The sequence below is a fragment of the Mastigoproctus giganteus genome, chromosome 14, assembly GCF_048544385.1.
Source record: "Mastigoproctus giganteus isolate SK-2022 chromosome 14, ASM4854438v1, whole genome shotgun sequence".
In the NCBI taxonomy this organism is placed as follows: domain Eukaryota; kingdom Metazoa; phylum Arthropoda; class Arachnida; order Uropygi; family Thelyphonidae; genus Mastigoproctus; species Mastigoproctus giganteus.
The window spans coordinates 59,840,698-59,855,293 of NC_143588.1; the positions used below are offsets into that span (position 1 = coordinate 59,840,698).

Sequence of the window (14,596 nt, forward strand, 5' to 3'; positions counted from 1 at the left end):
TGATAACTGAGATTCACTCAGAAAAAGTACATGGGGTTTGGCAGACTGCAAGTGGAAATGGACATCATTGAGATTAGAATTGAGACCACGTATATTTGTGAAATGAACTAGGAAGTGTTTGGGAGGTTTAGATCTTTTCGCGGATAAGCTTACTCTAATAGTTTGACAATTCATGGTGTATTCAACAGTAAGAAAAAGTGGGGAGGGGGAACATGCTGTATGAAGTAATGAAATCTTTGGATATGGCGCACACATGGTAACAATATACCCAGATCCTCGACATAACGTAGCCTCGACAATGTGTCCCCACTTTTCAGTGGCTGCAGTGCAGAAGGCAGAGGGTTGTGATTAATTGTGATCTCCTAATGTTACAAGAATATTCTTCATATTCTTGTAACATTAGGAGAGAGTCCCTCAAGGATCGGTTCTTGGACCACTGCTGTTTCTCATTTTCATAAATGGCACTGATTAAGGGATAGAAGGCGTGATGTCACAATTTGCTGAGTTGTTAATCATAGGTGCCAAGCAGTGCTCCTTCAGGATGACTTGGACAGACTTCAAAGATGGTCAGAGAAGTGACAGCTATGTTTTAATGCTGCTAAATGCAAGGTATTAAACTTGTGGCATATCACCCTACAAATAAATTATACACTTTGTGGGATTGAATTAAAAACAGTGTAGGAGGAAAGGGATCTGGGAGATACAATACAAGCAGTCAGGAAAGCCCCTGCTGTACTATCAATGATTTATCAAACATGTAGAGATAGGGAGGTCATAATCTCACTGTATAAGGCAATTGTAAGACCACATATGGAATACTGTGTTCAAATATGGAGACATCTGAAAAAAGACATTCAGCTTCTTGAAAGGGTCCAAAGACAGGCGACTAGAATGACATAACGTTGTCAGAAGGATAACCATATGAGGAAAGATTCCAATTATGTGGGCTATAGAGCTTAGCAACCAGGCACCTCAGAGGTGATGATCTGGTTGAGGTTTAATCAGATCACTCTCATGGCTCTGAGAGGGATTAGCAAAATTAATGAAGGTGGAATTCTCACTTTGTGTTCTTAGTGTTATAAAGAATTCCAGAACTAGGGGTCATAAATTCAAATTACAGCAGTTGAGGTTTAGATTAGATTTTAGGAAGTTTTCTTTTAGCCAGCAAGTTGTTGATTGCTGGAACAAGTTGCCCTCGCAGGTAACTGAGGCTGACAGTTGGAATAAATTCAAAAGTCAAATGGTTAGTTACCTGTGTTAGGAGGGAAACATAATTTCCGTTTTTTTATCTACCTGTGGGGTTTTTTTTTTTTTTCCCCTGCTTGTGCAGCAAAATCCTGCGGCTTCCTTGCACTATATGGCAAATACTCTTACTATATTACAGCAACTGCACATCCACTGGGTATAACAGTTTGAAGGAGGATAAACCATTTTATGACTTTCAAAAGAAACTGATCAAATAATTCTGACAACAGTACTATATATCATTATCAGAAGTCTATCATTGTATATATAGTATACACTGCAGACATTTCCTGCACTCATTTGTCATTCATTTGCAATATTTAAAATTAGCTAAAAAAATACTAAATTGAAACTTAAAAAAAAAAAAAAAAAACCCCTTTAACAGTGAAAGGACGAAACCCAATTTTATCCCTGTCACTACTATTAGTAGTGACAGGGATAAAATTGGGTTTGATATTTTGAAAAGATTGATATGTATCTAATTTTAATACATACTGTTTCCCCAGGAAGAGGTTTTAGTTCATAGTTTACAGCAGATTTTCTAAATGCTTCTAGCTCTCCATCCAATTCACGAATAAGATCTAAGGCACTGTCTATTTCTAGAGTACCACAAGCTTCTTGGGCCTAAAGATACAATAAAGAATTATGATGTGGTTAGATATTTTATGTCAAATAATTTATATCTGCTAAAAAAAAAAAAAAAAAAAAAATTGTCCTTCAATGTTTTAAACTACAGTGAAACTTCCCTTTAACGGACAGCCATGGGGAGCGAGAATGTGTCCGTTAGAGAGAAGTGTCCGCTAACAAGAAGTCTGAGGGGAAAAAAAAAAGAAAGAAAGAAAAATCGTTAAACGTTTAATGTAAAATTAAATTAAAATATATACAGATTTTGAACAATATTTTTGTAAATAATATACAATTACATACACAAGAGATAAAGAAAAATCGTTAAACGTTTAATGTAAAATTAAATTAAAATATATACAGATTTTGAACAATATTTTTGTAAATAATATACAATTGTGCTATGCATATTATGACTTTATCTTAAGAAAAATACATACAGTAATCACTTATTTTCTTCTGTACCTTCTTCCGGCTGATAATTTTGTTTTCAACATTTGTTTGGAGTGAAGAAACCATTGAAAGTCCTTCAGTATCTTCGTCAGCGGCGAAAAACATTTTTAAACGATTGATTTGTATGAGCGCTTCTTCTATTTTCATCGGTCGTTCGTCGTTAATATGTTCTTCGACAGAATGACCTCCTTCCATTTCTTCATCCTCATGAGGAACTTCTTGAAAAATATCGATGATAATGTTGTTGATATCTAGAGCACCATCTTCTGCAGTGAGGTTCAAGTCTATATCTTTGTAGCCAGGGTCACTTGTAGCAGAAGTATCGTACATTATCAATAGATGTTGAAGTTCTTGTTCTTCTTGGTGCTCCACATTGCTGTTCACAACTTCAATTTTTGCGTTTGAGAAGCCAGACTTTACAAAACAGTTCACGAGTTTGTTTTCTAATTGCGTTTACTGAAGAAGAAATCCATTGAATCGCATCTAGGATGCTAGGTTTCTTTGCAAGGTCACTCGCACATGTTACATCGTTCATGTTTGCAATGAGATGTCTTAAAACACGTTTTCTGTAGTGAAGTTTAAAATTTTTTATTATCCCTTGATCCAAGGGCTGACACTCTGCAGATGTGTTTGGTGGCAGAAAAACGATTTGAATGATACAATTCAATGTGCGGGTGAGATGCAGCATTATCCATGAAAAGAATAATTTTTCTGTTTTGACGAATCATGTTTTGGTTAAAGTGACTTATCCATTCGCTCATGATATCTCGTGTTATCCACACTTTTTTTATTAGACTTCCAGTCAACATTCAAAAGATTCAACTTTATGCCCTTGAAACAACGAGGATTTTGTGGTTTTCCTATAACAAGAGGTTGTTCAAAGTCTCCCAGCATATTTGTACACAATAGTACAGTCAAGCGTTTCTTAGAAATTTTTCCGGCCTGGCACTTTTCGTTTTTAGACTCATTGTTTTTTCAGGAAGAGCTTTAAAAAACAACCCTGTTTCGTCACAGTTGTAAATATCCTTAGCTTCAAAATCACGATATAAATCTTCCAATTTGACGGTTCACTCTGTTACAACCCCAGTATCAACAGATCCACCTTCACCACTTACGGTTTTCCAAGAAATTTTATGCCGAGTTCTGAACTTGTCTAGCCATCCCACAGAAGCTTTGAACTCATTTACTCCCATAGATTTTGCAACCTCCAAAGCCTTTTCCCTAATAATAGGCCCATTAATGGGAATTTTTTTAGCACGTGCGCGACAAAACCACTCATACGTAACATTGTCAATTTGAAGTCCAACAGTTTTCGGGAATGATTTTTGAACCTGATCATTTCTGTGTTGCCAAAATTGTTTGAGCAGTTCATTTTTTTTCCCTTTAGGATGTCGCTTACCTGCGTCTTCCCGATTTTGAATTTTGCAGCGAGATTGCGAACACTATTTTTTTGCCGATCATACGCATTAATGAGTTCGACTTTATCTTTTTAAGTTAAAAGACATTGTGCACTTCACACGACACTGAACAAAACTGAAAACTGAAACTCCAAAGAAATCCAATACATTGGTTCCTTATAATCTGATCTTACTTGGTGACCAAGGATATAGCAATATCCAGAAATAGCCTGTTTATAGTTACCAATAGAAACAGTTTCTTGCACAGATATTTTTAATTATGTCAAAAGCATCAGCTAATTATAATTATAGTATCTTTATGAAATACAATACATTGGCTCCTTATAATCTGATCTTACTTGGTGACCAAGGATACCAAAGTTCAGTATTGGCCAGCTTCTTTGGATATCACTAATATGCACAGTACTGCAATTGTATAAAGATGTTATAAAATTATACTATTGTTCTAATACAAAAAATATCATTATCAGAAGAGACAACTAACAAATAACTCAAAAGAAATGTGACTGCTTGATGGCACAACAAATGCTGATTTGCATTTCTGATATCAACCTGCAGTTGGACAAGTGTTTTGGGTATAAGCACATACAAATCACATTTATGCAGGAACATGAATGTTGATCGATATGCAACACATAAACAAAAAAGTGATGTACAAGGTATTCATTGTGCAATAAATGATTTATGATAAAAAAATATTTTATCATAAATCATTTATCACACAATTTTTTTCCTGAATTAATTTTTGAGCAAATTTTTTTGCTAAAGCATTATTCAAATCACAGCAATAAAACTTAGTATAATGTGAAGTGCTATTGTATATACAATAAAAATTATTTCTTTCTCTCAATGAATATATACATTTTTTCCACCCTAGTGAACAAAATACTTTCACTAAAGTATAAGAAATATATAAAATATTTTCACTTAAGTATAATAAAACAAATTATTTAGATGAATGACATTAAAAATTGATGAAACTAATAAAACAAATCCAAAAATACCAGATGGATTTCTGAAATTCTTACTGTTAACATCATTAGCACATTGCTAAACAAAGCATTTGTTTATTATACAAGAATACAGGAAACAAAACAGACATTGCAGAAGCTCAATTCATAACTTAGGAGGAAGTCGATACACCCCTAGGTGACTAGAGTTGGCTGCTTTTCTTCACCACCAACTCATTATCATATCAGCTAGGAGTAAAGAGAATAACAATATCGGAAAGTTAAAACAGGCAAATAGGACATTTTAAAAGTATGAGATAAATACTTGGATGAATTGTAAAAGAAAAAAGGAGCTGGGTAATGAAGAAGGAGGAAAAAATTGAAATGGAGAAATTCTGTACACTATCTCCATTATTAAGGTAAGCCAGTCACAGAAAATATCACATGAAAAGTTAGTAATTTCATTATTTAGAGGAAGTTTCCCCCAGGTTTCAAAAGATTGGAGTAAGGTATTAACTGTGCCAATATATAAAAAAGAGAAATAAAACAATGTCAGAATTATAGAATTTCACTCCTATGCAAATATTTTAGGGAAGAGAACCTAAAAGTACAGGGCATCTACAAATTTTCACCTGATTATTAAGCTTGATTAAAATTTTATTGTAATAGGAATTTTAAAATGGTTTACTGTAGTTATAAAAGCAAACCAATGAGTTTTTTTTTTTTCATGCAGTTGGTAGTCTTGATCCCAGCAAGCATTGTGACAGCACAGCATTAAAAGGGCAACAGTGCAGGAGAAAAGAATGTGCATGTGGCTGTTAGACAAAATCTCTAGTGACTGTAGAGAAACGTTTTCAACGGAAATGGCAGAAAGATCTACCTACAGAACAATCAATGAGGCAATGGTTGAAACAGTTTCAAGAAACCGGCAGTGAGCAGTGCCAGAAAGGAGCAGGTAGGCCTAGTTTATTTGCAGATAAAGTTTTGAAATTCATAAAGCATTTATCTATGTTCTACAAAATCTATCCACCAGGACAGACTGCAGCTGCAAATACTGCACAGGATGGTTCACAAGAGATTAAAACTTTATGTGTATGAAATGCAATCGTAAAAAAAAAGTAAGCCTCACAACAAACTACAATGAGAGGAATTCACTGTTCACATTCTCAACCATATAGACAAAGACAACCACTTTCTGGAAAATGTTGTTTTCAGTGTAGATGACATTCCACCTGTTGGGTAAAGTTAACAGACAATTGTCACACATGGGGATATGAAAATCCCCATTCAGTTCGTGAACATGAATTTGATAGTTCCAAGGGAAAAGTGTGGTGTGTCCTTCAGCCAGGTGACTGGGTCATTTTTCTTCCATGAAAACACTTAACTCTGCAAATTACCTAGATATGTTCTAATTACATGCTTCACTTTAACTGGAAGATATGCAGCCACATGTTCTATCAGCAAGATAGGGCACCACCACACTGGAGTTTGCATGTGTGCGATTTTCTCAATAAAAAATTTACCAACCGATGGATCAGCTGGGATGGTCCCAATGCAAGGCCTCCTTGTTCCCTGGATATCACACTTATGTATTTCTTTGTATAGGGCTATGTAAAGGACAAGGTGCATGCAAAAAATGTAACAACATCACAGAGTTAAAAGACTGGACTAAACAGGCAGTCACTTCCATTTTTCAAGAGATACTTCAAAATACTTGGAATAAAATCGACCACTGTCTTGACTGTGGTACCAAAGATTGCCCAAGTGGAGGCTTACTGAAGTGCAGATGTGTGATAAGAAATTCTTTGAGTTGCTTTAATAAGTGCAGCAAACCGTTTCACAATACTTATTACAATAAAATTTTAACTAAGCTTCATAATCAGGTGAATAATTTATAGACACTCAGTGCACTGAATGTAGCACTGGGGAAGGCAGCTACATTTTAGGCCAAACAGAGTATGCTAGGATGAAATACAGAACAGCCAGAGGAACATAAAGGGAACCTATATTTAGGATTTGTTGATCTTGAAATGTGCACACCACAGCAATTGGAAATTTGCCCATACAAATTTCAGCAATTTTTTGAAACATGGAAAGTATAAAGTTTGCAAAAATTGGGAAATCTGCAATAAAGACTGCAATGAGCATCAGAGAATAAGGCAGGGCTGCATCTTATCACCATTTCTTTTTATAATTATCATGATCCATTTCATAAAAGGTAGATATTTTATCATTACCGTGTGCATTCTTATTGTGTATAAGCAGCAAGAACTGCAAGAATTTCTGATAAATTAGATAAATGCTGTACATAATTTGGAATGAAAATTAGTTACATAAAAACAAAATTTATGAAAGCTGGGAGAGGTAAATAAGAGTAAAAATCTAAACGTCTTGTTCCTATTCAGTCTTAAAAAATAATTTGTTTGTTTCCTTATCTAAAAACGATCTTTAATACGGAATATGGAAGATCAGACATGCAAATAATGTGACATATGAAACAGGAAAGGCAGGAAGCCAGGAGCAAAAGAAATACTAGCCAAAAAACTCTTATTATTTCTCTATGACTATTTCTAAAAATTATTTCAACTAGTGGAGCTGAGGACCTGTTGATTTTCTCTATTTTTCTATTTACCCATTTATTTAATAATACAAAAATACAATACCTTCATAAGAGTAGACCTGAGTTCTGCAAGTGCAGTAGCCATTTGCTTAGCTGCATTACTTAACTGTAGAGCAGATGACTGATCGACAACAGTAGGCAGTGTTGCTTTGGAGGCACTAATCATCTTGTTGCTAGGCTGTGCAAAAACAAATGTTACATCAATACTATTAGTTGCAAATGTTTATTATATATATATATATACAGTAAGACCCCCGTATCCGCGCGGGGGGAGGGGGGAATACGTTCCGAGACCTACCGTGGATGGCTGAAACAGCATATATACGCAAACACCTGCTGACCCCATATATAATGTGATTTTCTTGTACATACATATAATAAAATTTAATTGATAAATTAAACACACAGTAGGACATTACCAACATTAAATACGGTAGTAATAAAGTACAGCAGACTCGATTTACTGGGATTGGATTAATCGGGACACTTCAAGACTCCAAATTAAAAAAAAAAAAAAAAAAAAAACCAACATAAATCAACCAGAAATCATCAAATTCAAGTAATAACAAGTAATCCAAGTTAAGCAAGAATAGGTATAAACATTTATTTTGCAAGTCGTAAATAAGCAACAGGAACTGGCGTTATAAGCCACCATTGGGAGATTAGTGTACCTATTATCTTGCAACCCCCATTGTCTTCAAACCTACCGCTCAAAAAAAAAAAAAAAAAAAAAAAAAAGACCAAATGTTTAGTGCGTCGCATCAATTGCTGTATTCCGTCATGCCACAAAAGGACAAGTTTTGTTTCATTATTTATGTCAGGGATGTCAGAATTTAAAAATTTTTTTTTTTTTTTGGAATCATGAAAATGATGGGCAAACGCAAGAGTTGTGCTTTCAAATTAACCAAAACTTGAAATTATTCAAAAGTTTGAAAATGGTGCATCCGTTAAATCTCTAAAGAACCATCATGATATTGGTGACCAAACCATACGCAACATTGTAAAAAATAAAGGGAAGCTATTCGATTTAAAATCGACATCATAAAAATTAAAGGGAAGCATCGTAATGGACACGAGTACTATGTATTAAGTTTTTTTTTTTTTTTTTTTTCAGTTTTTTTTCCGGGGTTAACCGCGGGTAACTGAATCAGCGGATACAGGGACACAACTGCATATAAAAAAACAAGAAACTGATAATACCAATTATTAAAAACAGCATAAAATATATTTCATTATGTATGTGTCTTTATAGTTGAGTATTAATTGAAAAAAAAATTTCAATATTGATAAACCATGCTCAGTAATTCACTATTACACTCTAATTGAAATTTAAGTGGCATTTGCCCATTGTTCAAACATTGCCCATTGTTTTTAAAAAAAAATTTTTTTTTTTTTTTTGGAATCACGAAGGAATGTGAAATGTCCAATTGTAGTTCGCATAAACAAACAGAAAACATTAACAATAAGCTGCTCTCAAAAAACCAATGATTCTAGAAAAATAAATCCAAAAGATTAGCATTAGTAGACACTTGATGCAAGGAAGCAAGTTTATACGTCATTAGTAGAGGAGAAAAAGAAAATAAATAAAAATATGCACCTCATTCTGTCCATTCCTTCTTATCATTTGTCTAATACAGCCTTAAATTTATTCATATTATGCAATTCCAAAATAGAAGATGGAAATTTGTTTCAAAATCATTGTCTCCAGCTGAAAGCAATTCACACATCTATCCTGAATCCATCTTTTCTCAATTGAAGTCTCTCCCCTTATGTGTTGTCCACAAAAAAGTAAGGATGCCATCGGCATTTAGTTTACTCAATACATTTAAAGCTTTAAACAATTTAATCTTGTTGCCTTACAGGTGCCTATTTTCCAAGTGCTGCACCTTTCAAGACTGAAGTCTCACAGTAAGCGTACCCTTTTGTGCCAACTGACTAATCTTGTTGTTATTCTCTGCATCCATTCCACAAGATCCACATCCTTCTTAAAACAAGACTTCAACACCTGTATGCAATACTCAAAATGCAGCTGAACAACCACCTTATATGAGCTAATCACATCCTTGTCCCTGCAAGCAATCTGCACTACTTGGAGTACTTCATTCCATACCATACAATTACTCCTAGGTGTGTATTTTGCTGCATTGTAGCTACTGTTGCTGATGTAACAATGAAATTCAAATAAAGTAACATCAAACAAAAACCCCTAGGCCTTTATTGTTCTCCACCACCTTCAGTGTGGTACCATACAATTGGTACATATTCTGATTACTGCTGCCCATATACCGTTTCTTGTATTCACCAATATTAAACCACAAATGACACTTCTCAGTCCATGAAAAGAGATGAGAACAGATGATGGCAGCAGATATTATTTGAATTCCATTCCATGCAAAATAACTGGTAAATCTAAAAAGTACAAATGCTAAGTCACCGCACAGTTGGTGTATTACCGTGGGGTTACTTCTACACATATACAGTACTTTGCATTTGTCAATGTTAAACTTCAGTTGCCACATCTCAGCCCATCTGCTCAACTTTTCCAGATCCTGTTGCAGTAGTATACTATCATTACTGTTTTTAACAACCCTGCTAACCTTCATATCATCTGCAAACTTAAACATTAACCCTGATATACTTTCATCAATATCATTGATAAATACAGAAAACAACAATGGGCCCAACACCAAACCCTGGGTACACCACTAATAACATTAGTCCACGAAGAGCAGTGTCCATTGATTACCACTCACTGTCTTCTCCCACTCAACCATCCTTTTATCTATTGTAGCAACTTGCCCTTAATGCATACTGCTCCAATTTTTACAGTAGTCTTCAATGTGTAACAGTATAAAAAGCTTTTCTAAAATGCAAGTATAGCAAAATTATATCAAAATTACTTTTTGCATCCAGTTCCTTTGTGACCACATCACATATATCCAATCAAATTTGTCAGACAAGACTTCCCATTAACAAACCCATGTTGTGTCTGAACTATAACTGCAGTCTTGTCTAGATGATCCTGAATTTCTTCTTTAACCATGACTCCATTATTTTCCCTGGACAGAACAGAAGTTAAATTAACAGGTCTGTAATTACTTGTGTCACCCTTCGATCCCCCCTTTGTGAATTGGGTACATATTTGCACATCTCCAATCCATGAGCACTTCCCCTGAGTCCAATAAAGCTTTCATAATTATGGCTAAGGGTTTGCTTATTTCCTTTGCTGCTTCCTTTAATATATCCCATCAACCAGAGGTGAAACAAAGGGGACATTGCTAAACCCCGTGGAATGGGTACTAGTTTGAACAATAAGAAATTGCATTATGTATTTTATAACTGAGCTATGAGTTTTTATTTTAATGTACGGCTGAAACCTCTATATTACTCATTATTCAACTTGACTATTTGCAATTATTAAACTGCAATGTCTCCAAGTCATGTATAAGACAGCTCCATCTTTGTTCCCAAAAAACAAGAAGCTAAACCTTTTTCCAATTCAAGAATCATTTCATTTACTGTTTATAATGGACACTTTTTTTTTTTTTTTAACTTGGAATAACCTATATAACGTTATAAAGACAAAAATGTCACTTGTTAAATATGGCAAATCTGGAACTTGCTCTGTTCAATCTGCATCAATAACAAAGATTCCCAAAGACTCATTTGTGGACCACTGAAGGGGTAGATTACTAGTTTAGACAGGTCTCTAATTAAAATTATTGAACATCTGAAATGTCACTGTGTCATAAAAGGTCAACAGTTATACTAACTCTGATTAAACTGGGATATTTACTGTCACCTTGAATGATTAAAAAGTTACTTTTGCAACCAAAAACAGGATGCTAAACTATTTGCCCATCCAAGGATCTGGTATATCATCATCCTGTGTGAAAAGTGTGTAAAAAAGCTAAAAACACCTGTATTACTATTATACTGGTATAACAGTAACTCAATATTACTATTATATATGTATAATTGTAACACACAATAGCAACACATGCACATGTCATTATTACATAGTGCAGAAAGGAAGCATAATTTCTTGAATCAGAAAATCTTATAATTATCAATAATAGTTCAATTATGATTTACCTATCACTACACAAATTAATGTTTCCAGTTAAGTTGGCTCAGGCATTGGCTTTATTATAAATATCTGATCACATACCTTGGCCGTTGGATGGCTAAAATCATGTTGCTAATAGAAACAGAATCTGGCAGGGCTGAATTTTACTATATAACCCCTCACATTAGCCTGACTTTGTTCTTCTTTCATCCAGTCAAGTGATACTTTTATACTACTCAGACTCCACGAACATCTACACAGAAATAGTCTATCTGTAATGCTGCATTATAGCGACCACACATCATCTAGTGTGCACAACTGCGTCACTTTCAAGCCACCTCACATCACGCAATTTATCTAGCCTATTAATAAATGCTAGCCTTGCTTGACATATTACTGAGTATCAGCACAGTACAGCATTCATAGAAGAACGCAAGTTGGTATTTCAGTGATGGGAAAGTATATATGAATATAACTGCACACAATTGCACAAATAAATATTTCAAAAGAACAATATTAAAAAAAACAAAAAAAACAAACCTGAATCATCTGTTCACAGGCACTAACAAGAGCTAGCTGAGCTGCAGGACTGTCGACGTCAGCCATAGTACCTTTAACCCCTTGGACCAAACGGGGAATAACCTCGGCCACTTCCTAAAAAGGAAAATTACACACTAATTGAAAATAAACAATTATGTTACCTCATGAAAAGTGTAATTCATTTACTACTTTTTATGGTAATTCCAAATATGAGAGGTTAATGAACCTAAACTATATGACCATAAATATTCAGACACATTTCCACAAATGCTGCGTAATGTGATAGAAATACCTGCATATAAATATCATCTCCAGGATAAAACATAATCTTATGAGTCTGCTGTGCAAAATCAGCATGTTAGAAGTCAATATGGGTTGTGGATTAGAAATTACACAGACTTTGAACGTAAGATGATTGCTGAATGTCACATCTGTAACTTTTTTGTCCCTGCAACTGAGACTCCTCTGAACCTCCCAACTCCCCCCCCCCCTTTTGTCATTCATGATATTTAAATATGGAACTGTGAGGGATACATCAATAACAAAAGTCCAAAAAGTTCAGAAACTCATGGAGCACATTTAACAAATCATAAAGAGGGTAGTTCTTGCATATACTAATCAGCAGGTCCACAAGGCCACAAAAACACCCATCAATAAGAAAGTCAGACATAGGGACTACACAGCCTTGGATTCAATGGCACAGAGGAGGGGGGGAGGGGGGGAGAGAGAGAGAGAGAGAGAGAGAGAGAGAGAGAGAGAGAGAGAGAGAAGGATCTCACTACATAATGTTTCATTCCAATAGATGTGTTTGGGTGTGGAGAATGTTCAGAGAGAAGAACTTCCTGCCCGAGTGCACAGTCTTAACCATGAAGTCTGTTTAGAGGAAGCTTGATTCTGATGTATGGAGATAATTCAATTGTTGTTGTTGTTAAGTGACACAAAAACTACTGAGGCCATATTGCAGCTCCTAAATGCAGTCAATACTTAAATATTAGTTTGAAAAAGGTGAAGATTTCTTCAATGTTTATCCTGTCGTCTATATTTATTTTTTCTTACCAGAGTTTCTGCTGCTGCTGTCTTCCTTTCTCTATTACCTAATGTCAGAGAGTCTCAGTCAGCGGCAGATTCAGGGCAGGGGGCACTGGGGCACATATACTCGTGTACTGATGATCAAATTGGTGACAAATCCCTTCCATCCAATAATCACCCCCATTGCACTTACTTCTACTCTTTCTAAACAAATGGAGAAATCTATTAACCACCAACTCCTAAACCATCTAGAAGTCCTCCATCTTGCTCTTGACATTTCAAAGGCTTTTGATCAAATGTGGCATGATATTTTACTAAATAAGTATCCATCATAGGGTTTGCCAACTGTATTTTGTAATTGGGTATCCAGTTTTCTCTCTGACTGCTCACTGCAGTCACTTCTCCACAAATGCTGGTATTCCCCAAGGTTCAGTTCTTTCTCCCACTCCTTTCCTCTTGTATATTAACGAGCTTCTTCCATTGACCAAAATTCTATCCATAGTTTTTCTGATAATAGTGCACTGCATTCCATCTTCTAGTTTGACAAACCTTGCCCTGTACAAACAGCTTAAACTTCTAGAACATCCACTACCAATTCTCTAAATGCTGATCTCCTCAATTCTCTAGTGATACAGATAACTTAGATAATCTCAATCCTTCTAAAATTCAGTCCTGTCTTATATCTCACAAAAAGGATTCTTCTTTCTTTCTTCCTATGCTTATCTTCGATGACACTTAGATTCCTAGAAAAGATCATATATCACTATTAGGGATTACCCTGACTTCAAATCTCTCTTGGCATAACCACATCACAAATATTACTCCCTCTGCATCTAAAAAACTGGGTTTTCTCTTTCCCCTCCCAGCATTACTTTCCTTCCAAATTCACTCTGTGCAAATTGCAAATCTGCCTTACAGTGGAATACTGTTCTCACATTTGGGGTGGTGCCTAAAACCTCTCTCAGACTTCTAGATGCCATTAGCATTAGCATTAGCATTAGTAGAGGCATTTGATGCAAGAAAGCAAGCTTATGCAGCATCAGCCAAAAAAAAAAAAAAAACCCACTTCCACTTCACCCCTCTGTTCGTTCAAAATACCTGTCCAGCTGAGCCTTAAACTTATTTAGGCTATCAACCTCCACCACAAGGGATGGAAGTCTGTTCCACCAACCAACCACCCGCTGGCTAAAGGCAAATTTCCGCACGTCCATCCTACATCTGTCTTTCCTCAATTTGAATTTATGCCCTCTCAGGTGATTTTTCTGAGCTAGAGGAAGAATCCCATCAGCATTGAGCATGCTTAAACCATTCAAGGCTTTATACACCTCTATCAGATCACCTCGCTGGTGCCTAGTCTCCAGACACTGTAATTTGCAAAACTTAAGCCTTTCTTCGTAAGAGCACCCCTTTGTTCCATTCACTAATCTTGTTGCCCTTCTCTGTACTCGTTCCAGCAGCTCTACATCCTTCTTGAAATGAGGCCTCCAGACCTGTATACAGTACTCTAGGTGTGGCCTGACCATCGCCTTATACAATGGAATAATCACCTCCTTATCCCTGCTGGAAAAATTCCTGTATATCATTGACAATACTCCATGAGCTACTCTTGCAGCCCTTCTGCACTGCTCAGAGAACTTCATATCTGCCT

The 14,596-nt window shown here is 35.5% G+C and overlaps 1 protein-coding gene across 5 annotated transcripts in view; it reads right to left on the bottom strand.

The window, feature by feature from the left end:
* rhea (Talin_middle and talin-RS domain-containing protein rhea) overlaps positions 1-14,596 on the bottom strand; it is a 771,509-nt gene that overhangs the window by 320,585 nt on the left and 436,328 nt on the right. For all 5 annotated transcript variants that reach the window (XM_090388755.1, XM_090388752.1, XM_090388753.1 and 2 more), the window contains exons 27-29: positions 11,920-12,033; positions 7,354-7,488; positions 1,741-1,869 (exon numbers count right to left, since the gene is read on the bottom strand). In XM_090388755.1, the coding sequence (XP_090244881.1) occupies positions 1,741-1,869; positions 7,354-7,488; positions 11,920-12,033 (378 nt within the window). The remainder of the gene's footprint in view (positions 1-1,740; positions 1,870-7,353; positions 7,489-11,919; positions 12,034-14,596) is intronic.